The 24843-nt window shown below is 35.1% G+C and overlaps 1 protein-coding gene across 2 annotated transcripts in view; it reads left to right on the top strand.

Moving 5' to 3' along the window:
• The window catches only part of MRPS9 (mitochondrial ribosomal protein S9), a 37057-nt gene that overhangs the window by 6548 nt on the left and 5666 nt on the right, over positions 1-24843 (top strand). For both annotated transcript variants that reach the window (XM_054214378.1, XM_054214387.1), the window contains exons 2-7: positions 2922-3101; positions 11498-11560; positions 11657-11687; positions 13806-13885; positions 20247-20329; positions 23029-23104. In XM_054214378.1, coding sequence (XP_054070353.1) covers positions 2922-3101; positions 11498-11560; positions 11657-11687; positions 13806-13885; positions 20247-20329; positions 23029-23104 — 513 coding nt within the window. The remainder of the gene's footprint in view (positions 1-2921; positions 3102-11497; positions 11561-11656; positions 11688-13805; positions 13886-20246; positions 20330-23028; positions 23105-24843) is intronic.

Raw genomic sequence — 24843 nt, 5'->3', positions numbered from 1 at the left:
CTCTTATCCCAGAAGAGGTACCCAGTACAATAGATATTAATTTGCATAAGAGGCTGTTTTCTAATTATGAACAGTTTGTATGTCCAGGGACTTTTGATTAGTGACGAATTGAAACTAGGGAAGAATATGAATAGCTTGAGGGAAGGAGGACAAAAATGAGAAAATTACAATAGAAATTGACAGGAATAAGATGAAAGCAATCTCTTTTAAAGTATTCTGTTTAAAGCATAGCAGAGAGAAAGTAATTTTGGGCCAAGTAATAAGGAATCATATGTTCATTAACAAGAATTACAAATAATTAGTTACTATTAAGACAAGTAAGACAGAAGATGAATTGAATTCTTTGCTGAGGAGTGACTAGGAGAGAATAATAGGGAATGTGCAGAGACACCTCTGCTTTTTAAGGAAATCACCAGAGCCTTGCCTGTGGAAAATGTGTATATTTAAAATTTTGATTATTTTTCTTTTAATTCTGTATATGTCAAATGTAACCTCCCAGAAAACATGAATATAAAAGAAAAAAAAAAAGGAAGGGGCAAATCAGGACTAGCATTGTATGTGATACATAGAAGCTGTGGAGAAAACAAAGTAACAACAGGCTCTTCAGCACCAAATTCTGCCTTGGAGCTATTTTTAAATCTATTCTGGCAGAGGTATTGCTTGCTTTTCTGAGGTACATACCTTGGGGGGGGGCATATCTTTATCTATGTCAGGTTGTAAAAGCATAGAGGGTCATTTCTTTCCACCTCACATGACCTCATTATTCAAAGATTACTTTACCTTCTTTATCAAACCTCAGTGAATTCACAGGACTTAGCCTACAGCACAGGCATGTGCTGTACGTAGGCTTAAGTCAGGGCATTGTAGTCTTTATTCCAAATTGAAATTTTAAGTGGGGTTGTTAGATTTTGTATATTGAAGCCTGAGACAGTCATGGACAGGTAAATTGATCATGAATAGATTTACATATGTGCAGCAAACTGGATGTGTTGGACTAGTCCATTGTGGGCTGCCGGATGTTCAGAATACCAACCGGGCTGTGTGACAGTACAAGAAAAGCTGTGTTTCATTTCCTGTTCATGTAGGACTTGACCAAGTAATACAGAACACCCGGAATACTTCTAGTCACAGGAGAAATTCATGTAAGCTAACTCATGTTACTAACAGAAGGTGGAAGTTCAATCAGCTTTTGAGTCTGTCTTGCAAATATATCCATGTAATCTTGTTTTGATGAGACATGTGTTTGTATCATTGTGGCTATAACTGGGTTTGAAGATTACTGTTGTATCTGTATTAATTACAAGAAGATAGCAAGTATTTTGTGCTATTTGTATTAGCTTAACTCAGAATGCTGAAATCCCATCAAAATGGTCACTATGTCTAAATTGTGATCTGGAGACGACAATTCCCATGACTCAGAGAACATTTAATCGTTTCAAATACTAGCTTTATTCTGTTGCTCATAATAAGAACCCTAACTACTTCGCTTTGTTGTGCGTCTTTTAATGTTTGCTAAAGGTAGACTGAGGCTGTAGCTCCAGGAGCAGCAGAGGCAATTTAGTAATTTGCTCAAAGAAATGAAGGTAAAGAGAGAACTCCCCCTCTACTTCCTTGCTCCCAGTTATGTGGTTCAGCCACCTTCTCTTCTCAGAGCCTTCTCTGAATCAGTCAGACGTACCAGCTCAGCAGAGAACTGCCCACAAGAAAGCAGAAGTTAGTGTTCTGCCACATTTAGGGAGCTGAGATGGCTTACAGAAGAGTCCGAGTGCCAGAGCTGGCAAAGGGCGAGAGAAGGGAGTGGAGGAAAGAAGACTAGCAGGGGTGGACTGTGAGATGGGCTCGCTCTGACTTGTGAAACTGCACTGTCTGCTCACAAAGCCAAGCTGTGGCAGGTTGAAGGGGCTGGAGAGAAGTGTTTCAGGGTACTATCTGGTGAACAGAACGGGGCATTCTGATTCGAAATCATGCTTTTTCCGTGTTTGCTTTTCTGTCCCACGCACCCTTTTTTCTTATTATTCCCTCCCTCCCCCCGCCCACAGGAGACCACACAAATAATCAGTTCTCATTCAGTGTGTGGAATAATTAAGATGCAGAGGACTTTAATACTAATGTTGGAGAGACAAAATAGTGCACAATATTGGCACTAGGCCAGAATTGGGACATTACAGCTCTGTCAGTGAAGTTCCTGTTTGTCTGGCAGAGAGCTTGATTGAAATTGGTCATCTGAACTGCTGATTGTCTTGATAGAAGAAAAACCAAACCTGTATCCTACAAAGATCGAAAGATAACTGTCCCCTGAGTTAGGAATTCTGAGCTGGAACAGTGTTCAGTAGTATTTGCTGGTGAGAACTACCTTACTAGTTTTCTAATTATTCTACCTGAAATGGTGAAACAGCTTAAGAACTATTCTGGCACTGTGAACAAGGAAGGAGCACTCCATAGCCTTTCCAGAGCCTTTAGCAGTATTTGTGCAGCCACATGCTTCTGAAAGCCACTAGAGAGCTGCCCTGCAGATTCTTTTCATACTCTGTTCTAGGATGCCTTTAGGTGAAGGCAAACCTGCTTATTTGCTGATAGATATTTATTTTCTTTTAGGACTGCATCTGTTGATCAGTGCTGGGTTTTGCTTTTGCTGGATGGTCCTGATGTATGATACTATATTTCTTTTAATCAGAAAAATCTTCTGAATTAATTGTAATATATGAAAATGTTCAACTTGTAGAATGTGTTTATCTGTTTATGAGCGTTAAACAATTGGAAGAAAATGGTTTAATGAGTACTACTGCCTTTTCTAATTTATTACAATAATGTGTTGAATCTTGTTATAGGTATGAATGGCTTGTTATACTATTCATTTTATTTAGAGCTCACTGTGCTAAAAATATAAAATAAATCTCTCACTTTTTTTTTGTTTTTGTTAGACATTAAGGCTAATCTATACTACTACAGCAGTGCAGAGGAAAAATGTAGGAGCCTCAGGACCTGAAAAGTACACGGAGGCATTTATTAAAAAACAGATTGAAGAGTTCAACCTAGGAAAGAGACATTTAGCCAACATGATGGGAGAAGATCCAGAAACTTTTACTCAAGAGGATATTGATGTAAGTACAGTTGCTCTGTTGGAGAAGTAATTTACTGTAGAGTTTCAGATATTGAAAGCACTTTACTTCAGCATGAGCCCCTCAGCTCTCTGTGAATTTTAATCAAACTGTCAGAATAAGAAAGAATGCTACTATACATTGCAAACATTGCAACTGTGACTGTGAATAGAGATTCTACTGCTACCATGTGAGGTCAGACATCACAGTATACAGCTGTATACCATATCTTGCTAAAGCACAGTAGGTTCTTTTTAAAAGTACTAATGGATAATCCCCTTGATCTGAGGTTATAAGAGGCACTGTAAAGGTTTATGTAGCACTTCGAAACGTTTACCCACAATTTGACCTGCTGTGTATATTTAGGTCAGGTTTTCTTGTGTAATACTGTGGTTGCTGGTAATGCAAATTAAATTTTATAGGATGTTTTACAACTAACACTCTGATTTAGCTTAGGGATTTTAATATAGACGTGAATTTAAGCTCGTATCAGTAGCCTGAAACATGCTATTTTATTGCCGTTCCCTCTGACAGCTGACAGATGGGTGGCCTCCTCTTTCTCTGTGTCATTTAGGCTCGTGTATAGATATGCTCCCTTTCACTCAGAAAAATGTTTTGTTGCTTGGATTATTTTTTTTTTAATGTCCCACCTGGTCTTTACTTCTGTCATTTCTGTCTTATCACACATCAGAGGTAGGGAGGAGAAATGTCATTTGGTGACATTTACTCTTAGGTGAAGCTGCATGAAGTCTCATGGCTGAAGCTTTCCCTGTGCAGCAGCAACACTATTACTGTAACTGTGTCAGCAGAGTATATCAGCAGGGCCCTTGGGGTAAACCTGTAATGTAGCATGTGCCAAAAGAGAGGTACGTGTGGTTTGGTTTTTTTCAGGGTAAGGAGATTGTTTGTTGCCTCTGTCAGTGGCAAAATTCTGTCAGCATAGCTGTGTCCACATAAGAGGTCTTGACAGTGTGCTTATGCCAAGAAAGAACTACATCTGTAGGCGGTGATACAGGCTGATTTCAAAGACACTTGACAGACTTCAAAACTTAAGTTCTGAAAACTTTTCTGAAAATAAGCGGCAAAGTAGGGAAGAGACACACAGTTAATAGCCTGCTGAGAAAAGGCTGAAATGAGACTTGAGTTTTATCAGGTATCAGAAAATCCATAAGGGAAGGTTGACTTCCAGTTGAAAATCCGTAGGAAATCGAGCTTTATGAATACAAAGCTCTGCACTGATACTGCGACTGCTTTCATTCAGAATCACAGATATCACTTTGCTCTTCTACAGACAAGTGCCAATGCAGAGACCCTTCCAGTCTCAGTGTACAGTGGATAAGGTCCTGTCAACAGTAAAAGTATTAATTGAGGCAGCTGGGTTAGCAGTAACAGTAGCCTGTTTCTTACATTGGCTTTCTTATTTCTGTACGGACTACAGAATTTCCTTTTCCTGTATTTTTCAAATTTTTTTTTCTTACCTTTAATGACTGTTATCTTACTGAGTTACAAGAAAGTATTCATACACAGACCTACCACCAGAATAATACCTCCCTTGTTAGTACAGTACAGTGAGGATGCTAATAGTTCAGTTTGTTTGCCCGAAAGGTTAATGGTAGGAGAATGTGTTCATCTGCAGTCTGGATTCCTTCTTTTGATAGAGTCTAGGGGGAAGGCTTGCAGACAGTAAGACTGCAAAAAATGGAAAATGACCATATCTATGTAGTGTTTTTTTTCTTTATGAATTCACAGCGCTAACATAGTTTGCACAAAATTAATTGAGCTCCATCATTAGTAAAAGCAGATTCATTCTGGAAATGAGATTTTACAAATGCAGTACGGGTGACAAGTACGGGAGTGCTTTGCAGACTCCGTTTCTGAAAAGATGGAGAAGTGGAGACAAAAGAATAGTGTTTTGTTTGGTGATACCAAGTATCTGTGGTACGTGTTTGATTTCTTCATATTCCATCAGGTGTTGGAAAATACTTAGAGTGTGTAATAGTGTCTGCTATGCATAATTAAATTTCTGTTATAAAAATATAAAAGCTGCTTAAGCACTGGCAGGAGAATTATCAAGCTTACATTTCGAACAGTAATAATTCTTTCTGATGAGTGCTTATGTACCTCCATGTCTTCTACTGTTAATCAGTCTGTACAGTGTATTTCAAAAGTAGACATCGTAGGATTCTGTCCTTCACTGGAGTTTTAGGTATAGTTTAATAAAAGCTAAACCTTGTGAAGTTTTAAACAGGAAAATAAGTTGACTGACTTGCTAATCCTTCTGGATGTTGTGGAACCAGAATTGCTTTTTACTGATGCTTTTATTTAGAAATGAAAAGTTAAGCTTTGCATTACAACTGTATTTCTGGAGGAGAAAAAAAAAAATCCAGCAAATTGATATATAACTCTGCAGAAGTCTACCAATTGCTTTTTAATTGGTATTATAGACCTCACTCTGAAGCTAGGATGTTTTATTCTCCTATGTGTGAATATGTGCTATGAAGTTTCTCTAATTGATTTGCTTTGCCCATTCCATTTGATGTATCATTTTTCACAATATTTCATAATTTGTGCTCATTTCTAATGAACAGAGTCGTTAGGACAGGCATGTCTAAGTACAACTGACAGCTAACATTAGGTGCCAGATGCAGTTTATAAAGCTATGTAGAACTGCGGAGAACAGTTTAAATAAATTAGCACCTGTACATTAGTCTCACTTGCTGGTAATTTATAAGCGAATCAGTAGAGATGACATTTAGGTAAGTCATTGATCAAGTTAACAGCTGCATACCCACTGCCCAGCTGGGATACCTAATTAATAGAGATTGCAGTCCTGACCTAGTGCTTTTCCCCAGTTGAGTCTGTAATCCTTTTATTTTGTGATTTAACTTTAACTTATGGTTGTAGTAAACAGCCCACCGTCATTTTCCCATGTCAGTTGTACTGACATGGGATATTCTACTTTAAAGCTCAGAAATCTAAGTAAGATTAATACAAGAAAAGCATCTTAATCTTCATGACCTATTTATATGTCAGTATTTTTATTATTCATTTTTATGCAGTCACTAAATGCTCTCCCAGATATGAGCTCGTCATAAAGCAATACTCTTACCCACTAAGAGTTAGTAAAACTCAAAAGCTAGAAATCTCTGTTCATTTTCTCTTATTGTCTGCCTTGTGACCTAATAGATTGTTGTCAAGCAGATGGAATAATTTGAAGCTAAAATATACGTTTATCTTCACTAGCGTATATATTGTTTCAAAAGTACCAGTGAGGTTGTGGCTCAGCATATCTGAGTTCTAAATAACATTCAAATTTTAGCAATGTAGAGTGTTAGAAATGAGTGAATATTGGCATATGTGAAATGTCAGAAACATTATTGAGCACAAAATGCATTTCTGAACTTTCTGTTGTCTGTAAGAGTGTGTTGTCCAGTATTGTCCTTACAAGAAATACAGGATTTTGTATTGTTTTTTAAATAGTTGAATCTAGGATGCTTTTTTTTTCCAGTGGAGCCAAACTCTGCATCAGTATTTTCTTACTTCTGCATTAAAGTCCATCTGAACTGACGACTGCTTTATTTTTATTTTTTTTTTTACTCTTTTGAATACTGTTCAGTGTTTTGAAAAGTTGAAATGAAGATAGAAATAATAACTGTTTCTTTCAACAGCTTTTTGGGGTGTGTTTTTGTTTTTCTCTGCAAGCTCTGGACAAGACACTAATTTTTTTTGTTTTGAAAATGATTAGTTAGTATAAAAATAATGTAATATTAAAAGAAAGTGCATTGGTTTTTTTTCCCAGGTGATGTGGTTAAAATGGTTTATCACTGTGAACTTGAATTTTATTTCTGTTCAAGCTAGAATTCAGTTTTAGATAAAGAGTGACAAGTGATTTGGGTTTTTTCAATATATTTTAGTAGCTAGTTGTTAGAGCAGGATTTTGGTTTACAAGGTTAAGTTAGGTGTGTTGCTGCTTTTTTTTGGTGTTAACCTTTTCTGCCTTGTTAACTGAAAAAGCTATTTCAGAGTTAACATTTCATGTCCTATTTTTCTTTTCATTCATTCCTTGTTCTACATCAAATATTCTGGATTTTGGATGGTGAACTTTTAAAGAATACTGCAAGTGTGGTTAGAAAGAAAAACAGCTGTTCCAGCAAACATCTCAGTCTGAGAAATGCTGAAGTACAGTGGCTAAATAACGTGATTCAAGAGGCAAGGTTTAAGAAGGAAAGTGGCTCTCCTGTGGTCAAGTTGAGGAATAGAAGCTGAAACAGCTACCGCTCAGGTGTTTCGTTAAAACATTACAGCATAAAGAGTCACTTCTCACCTCAGTGTTTTGATGATTAAAGGTTTGTGTATATTTATAAAGGAATGAGCTGGATTCTTTAACCCTCTGCCAAAAAGGATGCTGCTGCAAGGAAACCCCAGGATGGAAGTTTTTTGATTATTTTTTTTTCTTCTTTTTTTTTTCCTCTTCTTTCCTTGTTTTCTACAAAATACCTTTCCTCACTGAATATTACTTTGATAACTATCTTTGCACATCATTTGAGCAATGAAAATTAGTGGAGTGTTTTGTGTTTGAGCTGTAGATTCAACAAAAGTGTGGGAAGACCCTTGGGCAAGATCAATTTGCCCTGCCAAATCTCTCCTTATGGTGGGTTATTTAAGGACTGCCTCAATCTCCATCCCCTATCCCAGCATGACTCAGTCAATTCTATTTGAATTAAAATGTTGAATTTTTAATTTCTCAAGACATTAAAAAAAAAAAAAAAGTAACGCTTACTGACCCAGCTGAACTTGTTTGATTTGGTGTTAATCTCTGAGAAAGTGAGTGAACACAACTTCTTGGCTTGTAAATAGATAGGAAGGGAAGGAGGATCAGAAGTCAGCATATGCAGTATGCACAATGAAGAGGGTAAATGAGGGTGTGGCAGGTATACTGAATTTGCATGACATGCCACATGCAGTGCTGGACAGATTATTTAATAAATTGGTTTGCATGTTTGAAGGACTGCCAGGTATGAGTTTTTTATAGGGGTTGAAGCTTGTTCTCGTTATTCCAACTGCCTTGAATTCAAATTTCTAGTTGCAAGTAAAAGACATTGTGGTCCTGTGGGCAGTATACTGAATCATCTGGTCCCTCAATAAGTAATGATAGAACAGGATTCCTTTTAGTTTGTTACAGGAATGTTAAGTTCACCAATGCAGTTTAAGAGCTGTCTGATGTAAACCATCTTGTTACTAATGTGTATTCATTATGATCTGCTATTTTTAAAGGTGTGACGATTGGTTTTTTGTTTGTTTGGTTTTTTTTCCTGTGTGGATCAACAGTAGAGTTTAAACAAAACACTTAGAAATCTTGAAAGGTAATGGCTAATTTTTTTTTTTTTTTTAGTAACTCATAGCAGAAGCAGGCTGTACCCATTCCACCCTTTTCCAGTAGTTTATGTAATTATTTTTGGAAACACCATTCTGTTACTAGGTACCAGGATTTTTAATCGTGTTTCTGCTGAAAATAATTATGGATGTTTCTTTTTTAGAAAGTCATGTTTTATTTCTAAAGACAATGGCAACAGTGTGATTTAACAAATAGAATTGTAAAATAGCAGCCCAGAACCCATGGAGGCTAGAGTGGGGTGAATGAATCTTGTATAGCTGAAATGGTGGCCTGAAGAAAGTAGTTCAAGTCAAGACTCAAGTCTAGAGTTCAAGTCAAATTGAGCACTAGAAGAAGGATATGGGCCATGACCCTTAAGCTGAAAAGCACTCCTGGAATGGAAAACTGCAGTTATATCTAGAAGATTTCTTGGGAACTTTACTTCTAGCATTTAAACCTTGATTATAAGTTTTAAGAGGGATGTTCACCTGCTTTTTTTTATGTTCAGGACAATGCAGAATGTGCAGTTAATTCTCTACAGAATTTTGACTCGAGACATGGAGATTCCTGAAAGAAAGCCTGTATTCCAAATCTGAAGGATTTGTTAGAAGATTTTGGGGAAATATTTCATGATTATTTATATGCTTCAGCTGCAGTTTGGAGAGACTAATTCTGAAGTCATTCCTAAGGTTGATGATCCACCATCTTATTTTATTGCTAGTACACATGGATGTTGTCAATTACAGTTTTTCTGAAATACTCCTTTTCTACAAAACCAAAACATCTGCATATACAAAATCATCTTCTAGAAATGAAGCTTCCAAGAGGCAGACTGACTTGCTATGTAGTTACTAAAAGTACAGTCTGAGGACACAGCTATTTAAAATTAAGAAGAAACTTCTGAATAAAGTTGAACTGGAGTCTGTTGCATCCCAGGATAGTTCCTAATGGGGCGTAAAGACAAATACCCCGTCCTTGATTATATTTCCATAAAAAGGGAGAAGGCAGGAAGACTCTATTTCTTTCCATTTTGGAATAAAGTGAACTATTGTTTTTTGGCTAGCTGTTGTGTGGAGAGCTGAAAGTAGATGTTAGGATTTCTTAATGCAAGGTTTGTTTATACTTTAGAGTGAAAGACATGAGTAAACACTCAAGCAATATAAAATAAACTTTTTGATGGCCACCACTCTCTTCATTATAAATGTTAAATTGTTATAGTTGGCATTTATTAAGATGTCATAGTTACAGTAACTGTTTTGACTGAGATTCTGGAAATGCTTGTATAAAGACTATGTCTTAAGTACACACACAGTCAGTCTCAGTATCCTGTAATAAATTCTTTTAATATATTCTATAAGGTGTTTGTTTAACATCATTTGGCTCACAGCAGATTTCTCTATTGTCATCATAATTAATCCCCATTTGTTCATAAATAGGTGTTCACCTACTGTGTGTATGCATAAAATGCCCATTGACTAACAAATGGGAATACAGTAGTCACTAAGAGAAACAAAATTACCATTTCATAAAATCAAGTTAAGCCTTTTGTTTGCTTCAGAATTCTCAAAATTTCTGTTCAGAATGCCAGTAGGGGATTAATGAAAGTAATAGGTTAGGTCTTCTTACACTCCATGCATATTAAATCGGTTGAAGCACTGGAAGTCCCTGGAAAAAATTATCAGCAAGTAATAGTCCTAGGGTAGCCTAACCAACAAAGAGACATTCTTTTTAAGAGAAGATTTTAAACTCTGATTTTACTGTAATTCTTCTTTTCCATACTGTCTAATGGAAATAAAAATGAGACCACTGCCAGAGGGGTTTATTTGGTTAGTCCATGTTTCTATACAAATACAAGATTTCTGTCTTAACCTCTACTACTGTCTGAAGTTGGCTACACTTGCCAGACCCCTACATCTGGGGGGTTTTGATGGCTAACTTTTTCTGATTTTTTTTTTTTTAAAACAACTGGAAATAAACAACTGTCATAAATGCATATTTTTTCTTTATTAAATTATGTTTTAGTTACACTGAGGAGGGAGAGTAAGATGATGTTGAACAGAAATCCATGTCATTGGGCTTAACCTTGTAAGGTGCTTTGCCTTACGTTTTACCAGAATGATTTGGAATATTGGTATACCTTCTCCATTTGTTGGAGGCAAGTAATGCTAACCTTATACATCACATTAATAGTGGTATATATTGGTTAAGTAAAAGCAAATGAGGTACTTAGTAAAAACAGTGGTAAACAATGTGTGTGTAATGGATGTCGTAAGTTTTTCTAAATTCTTTTAGAAAAAAATCTGAGGTATCTAAGGAGATCTTAGAAATGTTAGGTATCTAAGGAGAAGAAAGATGGCATTTAAAAGTCTTTCTTCTCTGAGCAATTAGTTTGAGTTCAGCAAAGATAGTAGTGATTCACAGTTGTTTCCAAATGCAGTGATCAATGAAACGCTTATTTAGGCTATGTAAAATATCTTCTACTGCCACAACAAACATTGGTCTTAGACTTGAAGAAACTGCATCTGTAGAAAATGGGATTCTAAATGTGTAAAACTTTGCTTGGTCCAGTTACTTTAAATAAAATTTCTGTGCTTAGGCTGTCAGTAGGCACTGTTAACAAGCACTGATATTTTCAGAAAAATGAATTAAATGTTGTGATTTCCTCTAGAAGTCACAGCACTTGAAATTTCAGGGGAAAATCACTGTGTATAAAGGTGGTCTTTGCACTTGGGTAGTTCTGGTAAGTTGTGATAAATGCATACCATAAAAACTAAACTTTGCAGAAGAGGGTTCACTCATTCTGATATAGTAGAGTACAGCCTTCAGAATGAGATTTTACTTTTCCTGAGGAAATTATTTCCTTTTCTTTTCAGCACAGCAGATACGCAGCCCCCTTTCTTACTGATTTGGTTGCCTGTTGTACAAAAGTTATGCTATTTTCCATACAAGAAAGTACCTAAGAAATGTTTTGATGATGCTTTTGTGGAAAAAAAATTACATATATGTTCTCCGTTTTTGTTTTCAGAGAGCTATTGCCTATCTCTTTCCTTCTGGATTATTTGACAAGCAAGCCAGACCCATGATGAAGGTAAGATTTTTTTTTTTTGTTGCATTTCTGAATAACTGTAGCATAATATTTTCAGTAACTATTTCCTTTTGCTGACATTTGTTTGTTTATTTACAGCATCCTTCTGAAATTTTTCCAGAGCAGACGAGTAAGTGTTTGTAGATATTTTTTTTTTATTATTATTATTTCCAAGTATTAGAATTTTTGCATATTTAGAATTCCTTATTTTCACAGATTTACTTTTTTCCCAATGATCCTAGTAACCGCGAAGACATGAGCAGTAAAAGCCTGATCAGATATTCTAGTTTTTGGGATAAAAAATACTGGAATACCAGTGGTCTTTTCAGACATCTTGTTAACTGACTATAGATAAATGTTTTTCATTGTTTAAAAATAAACAATAGGTAGGATGACGTACAGAATCTGTTGAAGTCACAGGAAAACCTTTTGTTGAATTCAGTAGCTTTTTGTCAGAGCTGTCTATCACAGCCATAAAATATTCATTAATACTATTTTAAACCAAAAGTTTTCCTGGTAACTTCATTGCTCTAAAAGCAGAGAAATTTCAGCTTTCAAATTGCCTGTTGAGAGAACAGGGAGAGAGGAAATTCTCCTTAATGTGTCTCAGTTTTGACCTGAAGGTCCTAACTCTGCACTTGTGTCCATACAGTCTTTGGTCTTGCTCCTGAGACACTCTATGAAATCCCAGTTGTCAGTGATATGCCAGTACGTTGGTCAGTGAGAACTTCACTGAAATTGCCAAATTAATTTTGCATAGAACATTTAAAACATATGTCAAAACCTGTTGTCCACTTTAGACTCAAGTTTAGTCTGAGCTAGCAGCATGGGTGTGAAATTCTACATTAACTGAGCTATCAAGTCCCAGGTGGACACTTCTGCTTATCGGTGAAATCTTATAATTTTCTGTCCTTCCTTTTCCTGCTCCTGGAATTAATTGATACTTAACGGTTTTGGGGCTTTGTGTGTCTTTTGGAAAGCTGTCTAAATTTTGTGAAATTTTGAAATTTCAGCTTTCAAGTGGTATCATACATTATTTTCTAACTTCACAGTATTGTGAAGTAAAAAGTAGAAAGTGGAAGGGTAGGAGAGAGTTAATCATTATGCATTTTTTAAATAGAAGGGCTGTTTTATGGCAGAACTAAGCTACTATTCTATATGCTTTCAGGACTAAAGAATTCTTTGAAATGCTAGTTGTGTCCTGAGGAGTCTAAGAAATAATTAGTATAAATGTGTATCTTTTATTCACATCTAAAAATAATACTTTCAATAAGTATCACTTTTAAGGCAGCTTTGTCTTGTCTATGCATTACGTCTTTGAAGTACAAAACCATAAATTTATACTTCAGAATGTTCCCTGAACGGTAATTTCAACAAAATATGCTTTCACAGCTGCATACATGGAAATTCACACGTTCCACTAGTAGTGTGTGTGGATAAAAGCCCCCTGTATTCATTCTGTTCTAGGAAGTTTTGCATCTTTATGTTCAACTTCTACCATATTATGTCTTAACATTCCTGTGCTTTTTAGACAGGTTCTTGGACTCTTATCTTTGTCTATAGCTTATAGATAGCTTCATTTGAAGTTCACTGGATAAAGTGGTTGGGAATTTCTCTATAGTTCAATTTGTAAAAAGCTCTCAGGTTTTTATTTTTGTCACTTTTCTTTATTTGGAAAAGATCTTTGTCATGTTATATATGTTTGGGTTTTTTTTCCCCAAAGTTGAGATTTATTTGTCCTTAAATAACATTTTTTAATGAATAAAATAAACTGGTTGTGATGAATTATATGAAAGGTATGTTTTGTGGCTGAACTGATTATGTAAACTATAACTTAGGTCTCTGCATTTAAATATCCCAAACGTATTGACATGAACGAGTCCTAAAATAGCCCAAGTTTGGAATACAGTTGTGTTGCCCACAAAAGACAATTGTACGAATACTTACTTTAGTTTAGACATACTAATAAAAATTTTGCTCTGGGTTTAAAGCACTCTTTTTCAGAGCGGTTAATCTTTCATCTTGCACAATTGTTGTGTAGATTTCAGTTGTCTCTTAATTTGTGCTTCTTCCTATTCTAAAATGGATACTTCTATCTGTAATACCAACTATACAGTCTTTGAAAGTTTATTTAAGATGTACATGAGGGATTCCCTCATGTTAAACAATATTTAGAAATATTATATTAAATATTTGATTATAATTGCAGATGGAGATTGTTTTCCTGTATAATCTTGTTTTTCATTAGAAATCCAGTGGGGAGAAGATGGCCGACCATTTCACTTTCTCTTTTATACTGGCAAGCAGTCATATTATTCATTAATGCATGTAAGTATGTTATAATCTGTAACAAACAATGTCAGCTCTCAGCCAAGTACATGTTATTCTATAGATGTGTATCAGGAACTCCTGAGTTTACTCATGTTTTCACAGTAGGCCATAATATCATCACTGAAGCTAAATGCAATGTATATTTTTAAGTCACGCTGTCCATTATTAGGGGCATTTTTATGTCATGTTTAGGAGAACAGGCTGCATAATAGTTCTTGCTTTAATTTTTGGTTTCTTTTACAATTTTGGCTGTGGACTGGGTTTGAGTAGTCTGAATGTTTTCTTGTAGGCTGTATCTGGTTAGTTAACATCAGGTTAGTAGTGGAGAATGCATATACAACAGAAACGGCTGGTTCTAGGAAAATTCATTGTAGAATAAAAAATAGTCTGGTTTTTTTTCCCTTGAAGGGTAAAGCTATAGGAAATGTTATTTGTGCTGACATTTAGTGTGAAGAAAATTTGCATTTAAACTGCTTAATTGATTTTTCTGAGACTGTTCCATTCATGCAAACTTAAGGCTTTTTCTGATTAGTATGGTTCCACGAGTAAAGGATCTGCATCTGTTTACCTTGATGAAAAAAGCTGTATCTAATAGAACATCACTAGACCCTGAGTCTTAACATGGATTATGAACAGACATTTCATATCTATGACCGTCAATGGCGCAAGCATTGTCTACCTCTTTAGAAGAATTTATAGAAAGATGTGCATGTTTCTTATATTTACTTAAAGACAAAAGCATTAATAATGTATGCAGAAATATTTAATTGGGCAATCATGTCAGATTTTGTTTCCTCATTAGGTAGTCTTAAAAAGTTAGTTCCATGGTTAGTCTGTTGTCAAAAAAAAATAAATTTTATGTTATCAAATTCGGTGCACAGCTTTACTGAGTGTAGTGTTATTATTAGAATTATCTGATATTTATTTGAGTTCTGCGTACCCAAAGGACAAAATCCCCACTTGTCAGGTACATTTATTTCTTTGGGAGAATAAAAAAACACCCTCCCTCCTCTTTTTTTTTTTTTTTTTTTTTTTTGTTGTTGACCTTGGGCAAATGAGCTTCTTGCCCTGGCAGAAATGAAATGAATGATAAATGTAGAGTGTGTCTTTGCTGAGTAATGGAGCTGCAGCATAGGCTTTCCACAGAGGTTTTCTCCTGCACAGCCTGAGGCAGCCCGAGGACCCCTGCTGTTCATTTAAATAGGTATGTCAAATCTGCCTCGAAACGCCGCTGGTTTGATCTGTGGTAATATTTGTGAAGGTTCCATATGGACTTGAGCCCCCTGCAGTGCTAAGAAATAATGTACAACGCTTCATGGTGCAGACGCAAATTTTCTCTGAAAAGGGATGCAATGCTGCGTTTTAGCTGTCGGAGAGGATGATGGAGCTGACGCGCTAGGCCTGTCAACTTGTTACACGGATGGGTTGCACGCAGCGAGGCTGTGGAAAATCTGTGCCTTTTAACTTTTCTACTTAATCACGGTTGTAGCATTGCCTTTAGACTGTATGCTACATTAATTCTCTTCCTGCCTTCTGCCTTTCATCCCAAGTTTCACGGAAAAAAGTAAAGCATGCAGGTCTTGTAGAGGAGCCTTATCAAACAGCTGTCATCTGACAAGCCATTTGCATTTGTTTTGGCTGAAACAGAGCAACCCAAGGGCAAGATGTGTTGTTGCATTCCATCATAATGAAGAAATTACAAATTTTACAAGGAGCACAAGTTTATTTTTAGCTCTTCCTAGCTTTTAGAAAGACTATGCAAGCTTGCCTTGGAAATCTCTAAAAGAATAGCGTGCATCTTGTTTCTAACAGTGTGGCAACCACCTTCAAACAAATCAGTTTGACAAATGCGTTTTCATTAGTATAGTGTATTTGAGTGTTCTTTGACTGTTTCTGAATATTTTCATTAAATAGGCTTCTATAAACCTAAATCCGCTAAGTGAGGTTTAACAGGGTTGGTTTTTTTAGTCAGCCAAATGAAAGCTGAAATCTGCATGAAATTCCCAACATTGTTTTAACCTCTTATTAGACTAATGTGTATTTAAGAAAATGTATTTTTAAGTCTCAAAGCTAATTAATTTGGATACGAAAAAAAGAGTTGTATGTTAATACAGTCTAGTGTAAGTAGTCAATCCCATTTGAGGATGTCTTTTAAATTGCTACATTAAGTCTAAGAAATCGGATAAACATAGTATTTAGCTGAAACTTGTATGCCATTAATTACTACATAGACGCATGTGGAACTTGAATTTTATTAATTGCTACTAATATAACTGGTCACAGCATTATTTGTTTTGTTAATGCTAATAAATAATGTTGTCCACTATAAAGCTTAACTGCGTATATTCACATCTATTATAACCGCCAATCTATATATTGTTATGACTTGAATATTAAATGAACTTTCATAAAGAATATTGCTTTATACTCCATTGTTGTCTTTGTTCTGCCTGTTGGATAAAGTTTAGCAATAGGGAAAAGGACATTTTATTTTTCTTCTGGTACACAGAAGAATGTTTATTGCATGAAACATCATTTTACAAATACTTGATAGTATATTTGATCATCATTTAACTTAAAAGTTTTGCAGAGTAATATCATATTTTTGTAATGTGCAGAACAATTCAAAATGGTCTTTTCGTACCATTTGGTCTAGCAAAATAGTAATTTTATGTAATTGTGCTTCCTGTAATTTTTTTAGAAATACCAGAGGTTGTAGATCAGAGGTAAATGCTCTAGCAATAGAGCATTTTAACTCTTAAAACAACAAAACCTAAAAAACACTGAAGTATATACTGTAGTTAAAACCACATAAGAAGCAAAGAAAAATGCAAACTGTGATGTAAAGTGTGGACTCTGCAGCATGTTTTAACTAAAATGTTAAAATTATTTTTTTCCCATAAAAAAATTCTCTCCTTCTAGGTTTCCATCCGCTAATTTCTTCCCTAAATTTTTTATGCAGGGTAAAATAAGAATATTTGTTTTTTTTTTTTTAAAGAGAGCATCCTTTTAGAAATCTGAAGTTTGATCTCCCTATTAGAAGTGGAAGTGTTTCAGTACGTAGCCAATCTTGTAAAATCAGCTATTTTGATTGTGTAATAGCTGAGTTTACAAGACACACAGATGTGTACATTCATGAATTGGACTATTGAATCCTGAAGTGATTAGTAAAATCTTCACCTGCCAGCTTTGAAAAAGCAAGTGTGTCTTCAGAAGCTTTCTTTAGCTGTTGGGGAGTGAAGATTTGTCAGACAAATTATTGGGCATTACATGTGACTCTTGATTTTGCAAAGGCTCATCCACATACTTTACTTCACATATGAGTGGTTCTTTTAGTCTGTTGACTTCATCTCTATACAGAGATTAAATCTTTGCATTAATTTTTTTTTTTAATACTTCAGCCCAAAATTTTATTTCATAGGAGATGCAAGTCCACTTTCACTGCCAGAAGCATGCAGGAAATTATATTTAGTGTTTCTCCTACATTTGGAAGTATTTTAAAATACTACTTTTTGGTGTCGTTTAACTTCATCTCCTGTGTAAGCGTTCTTTGTATGAATGGACACGGTTACTGTAATTTAACCAGAGCAGTTTTAAGAGATAATTTTCATTCTTAGAACTTAAACAGGCTGTGGAGTGTTGGTGTTCTTTAGGAATACCTAGGGAGGGTCTTCACAAAAATCTTACTGTTCCGGCTGTTGTAAAGCTTTCTTTGTAGTTGTTACAATGAATTTCTAAGGCTGAAAACTGGTGGGTGGCAACCCACACTTCATTTTATTTACCTGTGTACATCAGTAGTTTCCAAATATGATGACAAAATCCTTAAGTCTACCGACCTTTAACTTGTGTCATGTTACTTGAAAATTCTTCAATTACTGTTTAGAAACAATTCTGACTATAGTCAGTCTGTCCTAAGGTAACAACGGTGATTCCCTCTCCCTGCCCTTTTTAAGGAACTGTAATATAGTTGTGTTTTTATTGAGCTCCTGGTTCGGGTATTTTTTTTCTTGAGCATTCCAGTAGATAAATGTAAATGCCAGAGTGTGGTGAAGATGATGGGTATTAGTGAGGAGGCAAACTGGAGACTGCTTTTGCCAGGTAGAAGGGTGATGCTGTATGCCTTACGAAGGCAAGAGGTAAGCTGAGAGGCTAGCAGTAAAATGAAAAACTTCCATACACATTTATAAGACCTACTAACCCAGTACCTCTTCTGATCATTAACACCAAAATATCTTCTTCGTGACTGATTTGACTTCTTCCAGATGCAGAAACTTGTGGAGCTCACAGGAATCTCTAAACCTGTTTCAGCTGAACTCTCCCCAGGTAGCTGAGGGACAACCACAATCCTCCTTCTTCTTCTCTTCCCTCCCTCGACAGTCCAGTGCAGAAGCTTCCATACTGATTCTTTTTCATGTCTAACTACAAATGCCTAAAAATTGTTCGGTGTGAGGCATCTCATGCCCTCTAACCCAAACGATGCCTGTGCTTTTCCTGTGTAGTCAATAATTTTTGCAGCCTAATAGTCAGGTCTGGATGGAACCATTAAGATTATTAGACTGATGTGACAGGAATCTTGCCCAAAGTAGTGCTACCGTATCTTGTTATCTTGGAGATCTACAGATATATTTGTGAGGTTTGGAAATATTTGAAAGTATGATTTGTGGTGCTCTTTTATATGCTGTTTCCTGTGTTTGAAGATAAAGACTTTTTTTAAGTTAAAAAATTTTCTTAGTTCCTATCTGATACAATTATCTCTATCAAAAATAAATGATTACTGAAAGGCATACTGCTGTAATACATGAGTTCGTATGTTGTCTCAAAGAAAAGTGGAAATTTTTGTACTTCGCGATTTTATCCTGTGGAGTTATTCCAAAAATACTTTTGTTCCACTGTGCTTTTAAAAACGTAAGCAATGACCTGCATCAAAGACCTCAGTGAATTGTCCCTATTTAAACACGTTGAGTGCAGCTCAGATAACAATCTGTTCTGAGTTCATACACTTTTAAGTACAAATATTTTTAGTATATGTGCGGGTGTATTTTTATATTAGTGAATAAATCAGCTTGAACAGTAGGTGTTTATAACTAAGCAAGGGGTTTTTTGTTTTGTTTTTCTGAAAATGTGGATGGTTGTAGAAATTTGATTGCATCCTGTTGCAAATCCCAGTTAAGAACTAGTATTTCATTGGTTAATTTCTGACAACACAGAGCTGTCTCACATTTCTTCTTTTACTGTTTGGGTTTTTTTAACGTAATACAAAGGAAAAAAACAAACCAACCATTGTTCTTTGTCCCCATTAATTCTTACACTGTAGTTCTCTTTCTAGTATTTGCTAAAACTCATTATAGTAAGGTATATGAAAGTGTTTATAAGCTTTCTATTTTCATGTGTTAACGGAAATAAATTATTTGGCATATAAGTACTTTGTTGTAGTACAACAATCTGGTTTTGTTTCAATATCATTTATAATTATTTCTTCAAATACTCCTATTTAACTTGTGATTTGAATCACTGTTGTAATTCAGAGTATTAGATGTTATATTTTAGAACCAGATAGTCTCCAAAAGTTTATGAACTAAAAAAAAACAACCCTGGAAATACTTTATTAAAAGCATGTTTCTTCTGTAATATTTTCAGTGTGATTTCTTGGAATATTTTTCCTTTTGTTTTTCTGAAGTGGTAAATCACTGTTAACAGCATTGTTTTAAAATAATGACATAGCTAAGAATTTTGAGAAAACTGTTTAAAAAATACTGAAAATGCAGAGTAAATGTATCTAATATTTGAAAGAACAGGAATTCTTGATTATGGTAACTGTCAACTTTATGTGTGTCCCCATAGACATGCATAGGTAAGAGGGAGTTCTGACTGATACAGACCACCAATAAAATTGTTACTCTAGATGTAAAAAAATAGAACTAAATGAAATTATTTACAATCTTAAACATTGTCAATATTTTGAGGAAGACAAACTAAAATGTGGATGCACTGATGAAATTATTGTGCGGTGTTTTGGAGTTACAACCGTTATACAAATGTAGTTGCCTTTCTGCATACAGTTGAGGATTATTTTTTTTCTTACAAGCATATGTAAGAAGGCAACAAACACTGTTGACAAAAAATAGCAGAATTCAAAATTAATTAATTTGAACTGCATATGAAAATACTATATATACTAAATGTTTGTTGGTTTAGATTTAACTTGCTGTATTTTTATTAATAGTCAGAGTTCTGCTTTTTTTCTGACCTCTGCCTTTTAAGTGTTTAGAGAGTAAAACCACATAAACATGTGTTTTAAATAAAGTTTAAATGTTAAATGGACAAATGCATTTAAATACTTTTTCCCTATGCACTTTAGGAAACATATGAAAAATTGCTAAGTGTTCAGAAATATCAAGACCAGATGACAGCTCAAGACCTTCCTCCTCAGAAGGAAAAAAGGTAAGCTTGCAGTTGGAATGAATATTATTAACTAATTTTCTTAAAAATGCTTCAGTATGTTGGTTTTGCAGTTCTTGTAGTTCCCCACTCTACCTGCCTTTTATTCCACAAACACATTTCAGACTTTTTCCCTATTCCTTGTCTAATATTTGTATGGTAATTTCAGGTTGAAAAGTCTTACCTGCAGTATCTATATGTGGAGTATTCTCTTTTCACTGCTAAAATAGGGAAACTCCACCTATTTCTCTTGCTCTTTAATCTCTTGCGGCTCTTTTCAATATTTTCTCCTATATAAAAATTCTGAAGTGTGATTTGAAAATAAGTAGAGAATATCCAGGACTCTGTGTCTTTATATGAAGTCTTCTAAGTATTTCTTTATTAAAGGTTTTTGAAAAAGGAGGTAAACTCTTTAAAAGAATACAAGGCCTTTTAAAATACCAAATAAATTGTTTATTTGTTGAAAAAAAATCCTAAGGCCTAAAGCTGAGCTCCTTAATAGTCTTCCATTAATTACAGATCTTAAATATTTTTACTTACCAATATTTAACTTGAAGAGTATCAAAGTACTTAATTTCACTTTTTTTTTTTCCTTCCAATGGCTTTGAACAGCTAAATTGTTAAAAGCTCTAGTAATTTTAGACAAGTCTATTTGGTTGGTTTTGTTTAAATATCACCATTATTATTAATTCAGTTTAGTTTCTCTTTTTCCTCTAACTTCTCTGGTATGCAAACTCATCAGCTAGTTAGCTACTGGACAGAAAAAATACATGTCAACCAGAAGAATCCAGGGAAGATGCTACAGTTACTTTTTTTGTGCATACAGTCAGGATTGTCTTTGAAATGGGTATATGCTTTAAGAACTGTTTGGTTCTCTTAGGCTGTATTCTTGATTTTTCTATTTTGAGATTTTTTGCAACGATTTTATGATGTATTAGAATATTAAATTAAGCAAGTCTTTAAAAGAAATGGATACAGCTAGGAAGTTTTGATTTTGGCATTTACTGGCTTTCTGTATAGTTACTTTTTCACTGTCCGAGTTGTTTTTATCTTTGTTCTTGTTACGTATTTTCTAGCCAGATTTATGTGGTGTTCCAGTTGCACATCATGTTGGTTTGTCATTTCTTAATTACAGCCATTTGTTATTTATGTTAGGAAGAGAAAGGATTAATTTGCAGAGATTATTTCAGTTTCTTAAATAACAGAAGTTCATGTTTCTTCATGATATAAATAGTGTCCTATGACCCACGGAATGTTTTATCATAGATTTGCGTTAGCTTCTGAGCGGACAAGAGAACAAATGAATTCAGTCTCTTGGTGTACGCTGCTGAAAAATAACCTGACTCCTTACAGAGCTCAGCCAGTGGATTTACTGATGTGAAAAATGACCCAAAGCTAGTCAGAGTTGAAAGGTTTTTTTCCCTGTTAGGTTTGTAAAAGCTCAGAGAATTTAAAGGATTTTGAGACTTATTTTCCACACTGGATATTGTACTTCCTCTGAGATTAGACTGGATAATTTATCTCCAAAGTGTGGGTAGAGGGTGGGTGGGAAGGGCTGGGGTGGGTTTTTTTTTTGTTTTTTTTTTTGTTTTGTTTTGGTTTTTTTTTTTGTTTGTTTTTTCCAGAAAATAATCTATTGTGGACACATTCTGTAATATTAACTGTAGGGTTAGGACGTGATCTTGAACAGTTATGTTTATAGTTTTTCACATGTAAAAAATTTCATTGACTTCGCTGGAAGTAGCAATATATGAATGTAAGTATATACTTGAGTCTGTCAGGGTTGGAAGCTTTTTTAAAATTACTGTTAAAACCAGCATTGTTTCTAAATAAATGTTTCTCGTGCCCTGACTCAGAAAAGCATTAAAATACATACTTAAGAAGAAGTACTACTTAAAATCACCTTCAGGAGGAGTGCTTTTCTGAATCACAGCTTCTTTAATGCTGCTGAAAACATTCATTAAGATTGTTTCTAAAAAAAACCTAAAGAGGTAAGAAACTAGTTACAGCCTTGCCTTGTTTACCTGATAGTGTTGGCACGTATGTTTGTGGTGGCATTCTGTTTTGTTAGTCACTTCGTATCATACATAGTTCACAAAGATTTACTTCAAGCATTGTTTTTTCTTTGTGTTAACATCTCCGTATGAGTCTGTTTTCTTAAAAATCTCTGGGTTTGTTATCATCAGTGTGGTTTCTGTGCTGCACAGGTGCTGCATTAGTACTTTGACCATGTTCACTGCTAGTGGAGTTTTTTGTATCGATCAGAAAAGTAAAGACTGGAAATGAAATTCTGCTACTTTAGAACTGGATTTTAATGTTTTGCTTTTGATTTTGTTCTTTGCTGGTTGTAAACCAAACTTTTCGTAGCAGGCTTTTAAAACTAAGCCCTAAGTTGCGGGGAAGATGGCTTACTATTACAATATTACTCTTGCTCAATCTTGGACTTCAATAATATGAATAATGCATAACTGATACTCATAATTTTCACATGGTTAATTCAATACGTGAAGTTACCATCCCTTTCAAAAGATGTTTTAAAGTCAACGTAGGCTTTCTCATGTTTGCTGTAGGAATATGATCTGTATTCATTTATAATGGAAAATGTATTTCTGAACGAAGACTGACTGTATGTGTGGTCCTTTGTGATGTAACTCTAATTGCATGGTTAATTAAAGGGAGAATATGTGTGATATTTTAAACAGAAACCTGGCTGGCAGCAGATGGCTGACTAAGATTGAATTGGAAGAAATGTTGTTAGAAAAACTGTCAGATAATGATGTAAGTAATTAATCTTTCTAATCTTAAGGAGGCTTGTGTTTCAAAAATATGGACCTGGGTGCATTTTTGGATACTGAAAAGTACTACGTGGAAGCAGGTGCTCTTCAAAAGAATTTTCTTCCTTCTCATAAAGTCTATATATGCTCACAGCACTATCACATCTGTGTTGTTTTGAAAAGTACCTTGTGTTGCTTTTTTTATCTAGCAAGTACAGAACTATTAAGGGTTTTTTATTGTTACTAACATAGTTTAGTTTCTCCTGGTAACATTGTGAGGCCTTGGAGCACTTGTTTCTTGTTATCTAATTATGTAGTCAGGAATGGAGTATAGTAACACTTTATAATAGAAATAAATAGTTGTTTATTCTAGTTAGAGATGAAAAACGGACAGGGGTAGAACCTCAGTTGCTTATTGTAGAGAAGGGGTAAATATTCAAGACAGGAAACACAATGGATTTCTGTAATGGTAAACCTGCACAGTTTCTGATTTACTAGGAAGGACATGATAATGCTAGAAAAATCACAGAGAAGGCTGATCAGAAATAAGGAGTCCTTTTTTGTAGTGATTGGATACAGAATCAAATACCAGAAACAAGATACAAAGCTATATAGATCTGTGGTCTGATACAAGTATCTTTTGTTATATTCTCCTTGATGTGAATATGGTGGGAAAGAGGAGGGGTTTGCAGTTTCCCCAGTATCTGCAAACTATATCACTGTCTAGATTTGGAATCCTTTACACGTATCTCTGGGAATAAGGCTGTTCATCCTGGTAGTTATACACTTTTTTTCTCACTCGGAGCTTTTTCCTACAGTCCCCTAAATAGCATTAGATTTTGTAACAGGAGGTTCAGTCTATGTGGCCAGCTTTAGTTTTCTTTTGGAAGTTTAAGCTTGAATATATACCAGAGAATATAACACTATTTTCTGAGTATCCCAAGTATTTTCTCACGTAGAAACGGTGCTCTTCAATCTCTTCTGTCCTGTGGACAGTATAATTACAAAAATAGCATAGCAGCAGCAAACATGCCCTATGCTCACTTGTCATCCAGAACGGTAATGTGTGATGGCTTCCTTGTCTATGGGTGATGTGAAAGGGTCTCGAGCAGACTGTGGTCTATAAGCATAAGTTAGAAATCACTGTTGTAAATTCTCCATCCTGGTATACCCAGGAGACTACTTCTATCTTGCTCGCAGTAAGAGCAGTTGTTACTTCAGTGTTTTCAGAAGCTGAGTTTGGAATAGCTGTCTTTCCTCGATTGCCAGGAACTGGACTAGTTGTACAACCAAGCAGTTTGGTGTTCTTCACTGCTTGTTTTTTGTACACTCTACATCTGTAAAAATAGACTGCAATAAGCTAAAAAAAACCCCTCACAACTGGACCTCAAAACCTTTTACATACTGGCCTCTCACATGTAAAACCACGAAGCCTCAGCCTGTAGGAACAAATATTATTTAAATGTATTTGAAATGTCTCGATATGAGCTACCATGCAGTCTTACCTGCTTCAAATTCTTCTATTTTGCCATTGCAACAAAATTTTCTGTGGTGTTTGCATTATTAAACAGAACCAGAATTATTGATTTTTTTTTTTTCCTTTGTGCTCTGCAAGTGGAAACTGTTGAAAGCTTTCTTCCTCTATAGCCTCTATAATTTTTAAACTTTTGTATTTTTATATTTCTGCTCTTTGAAGGATTTATCACAGGTCTGTGTCATAGCGTTAGACAGAAGTAGCTTTCT

This window comes from Rissa tridactyla, chromosome 1, assembly GCF_028500815.1.
Source record: "Rissa tridactyla isolate bRisTri1 chromosome 1, bRisTri1.patW.cur.20221130, whole genome shotgun sequence".
NCBI lineage: Eukaryota > Metazoa > Chordata > Aves > Charadriiformes > Laridae > Rissa > Rissa tridactyla.
Note: the sequence above shows the minus strand (reverse complement) of the source record. Positions and strands in the feature narration are given on the sequence as shown.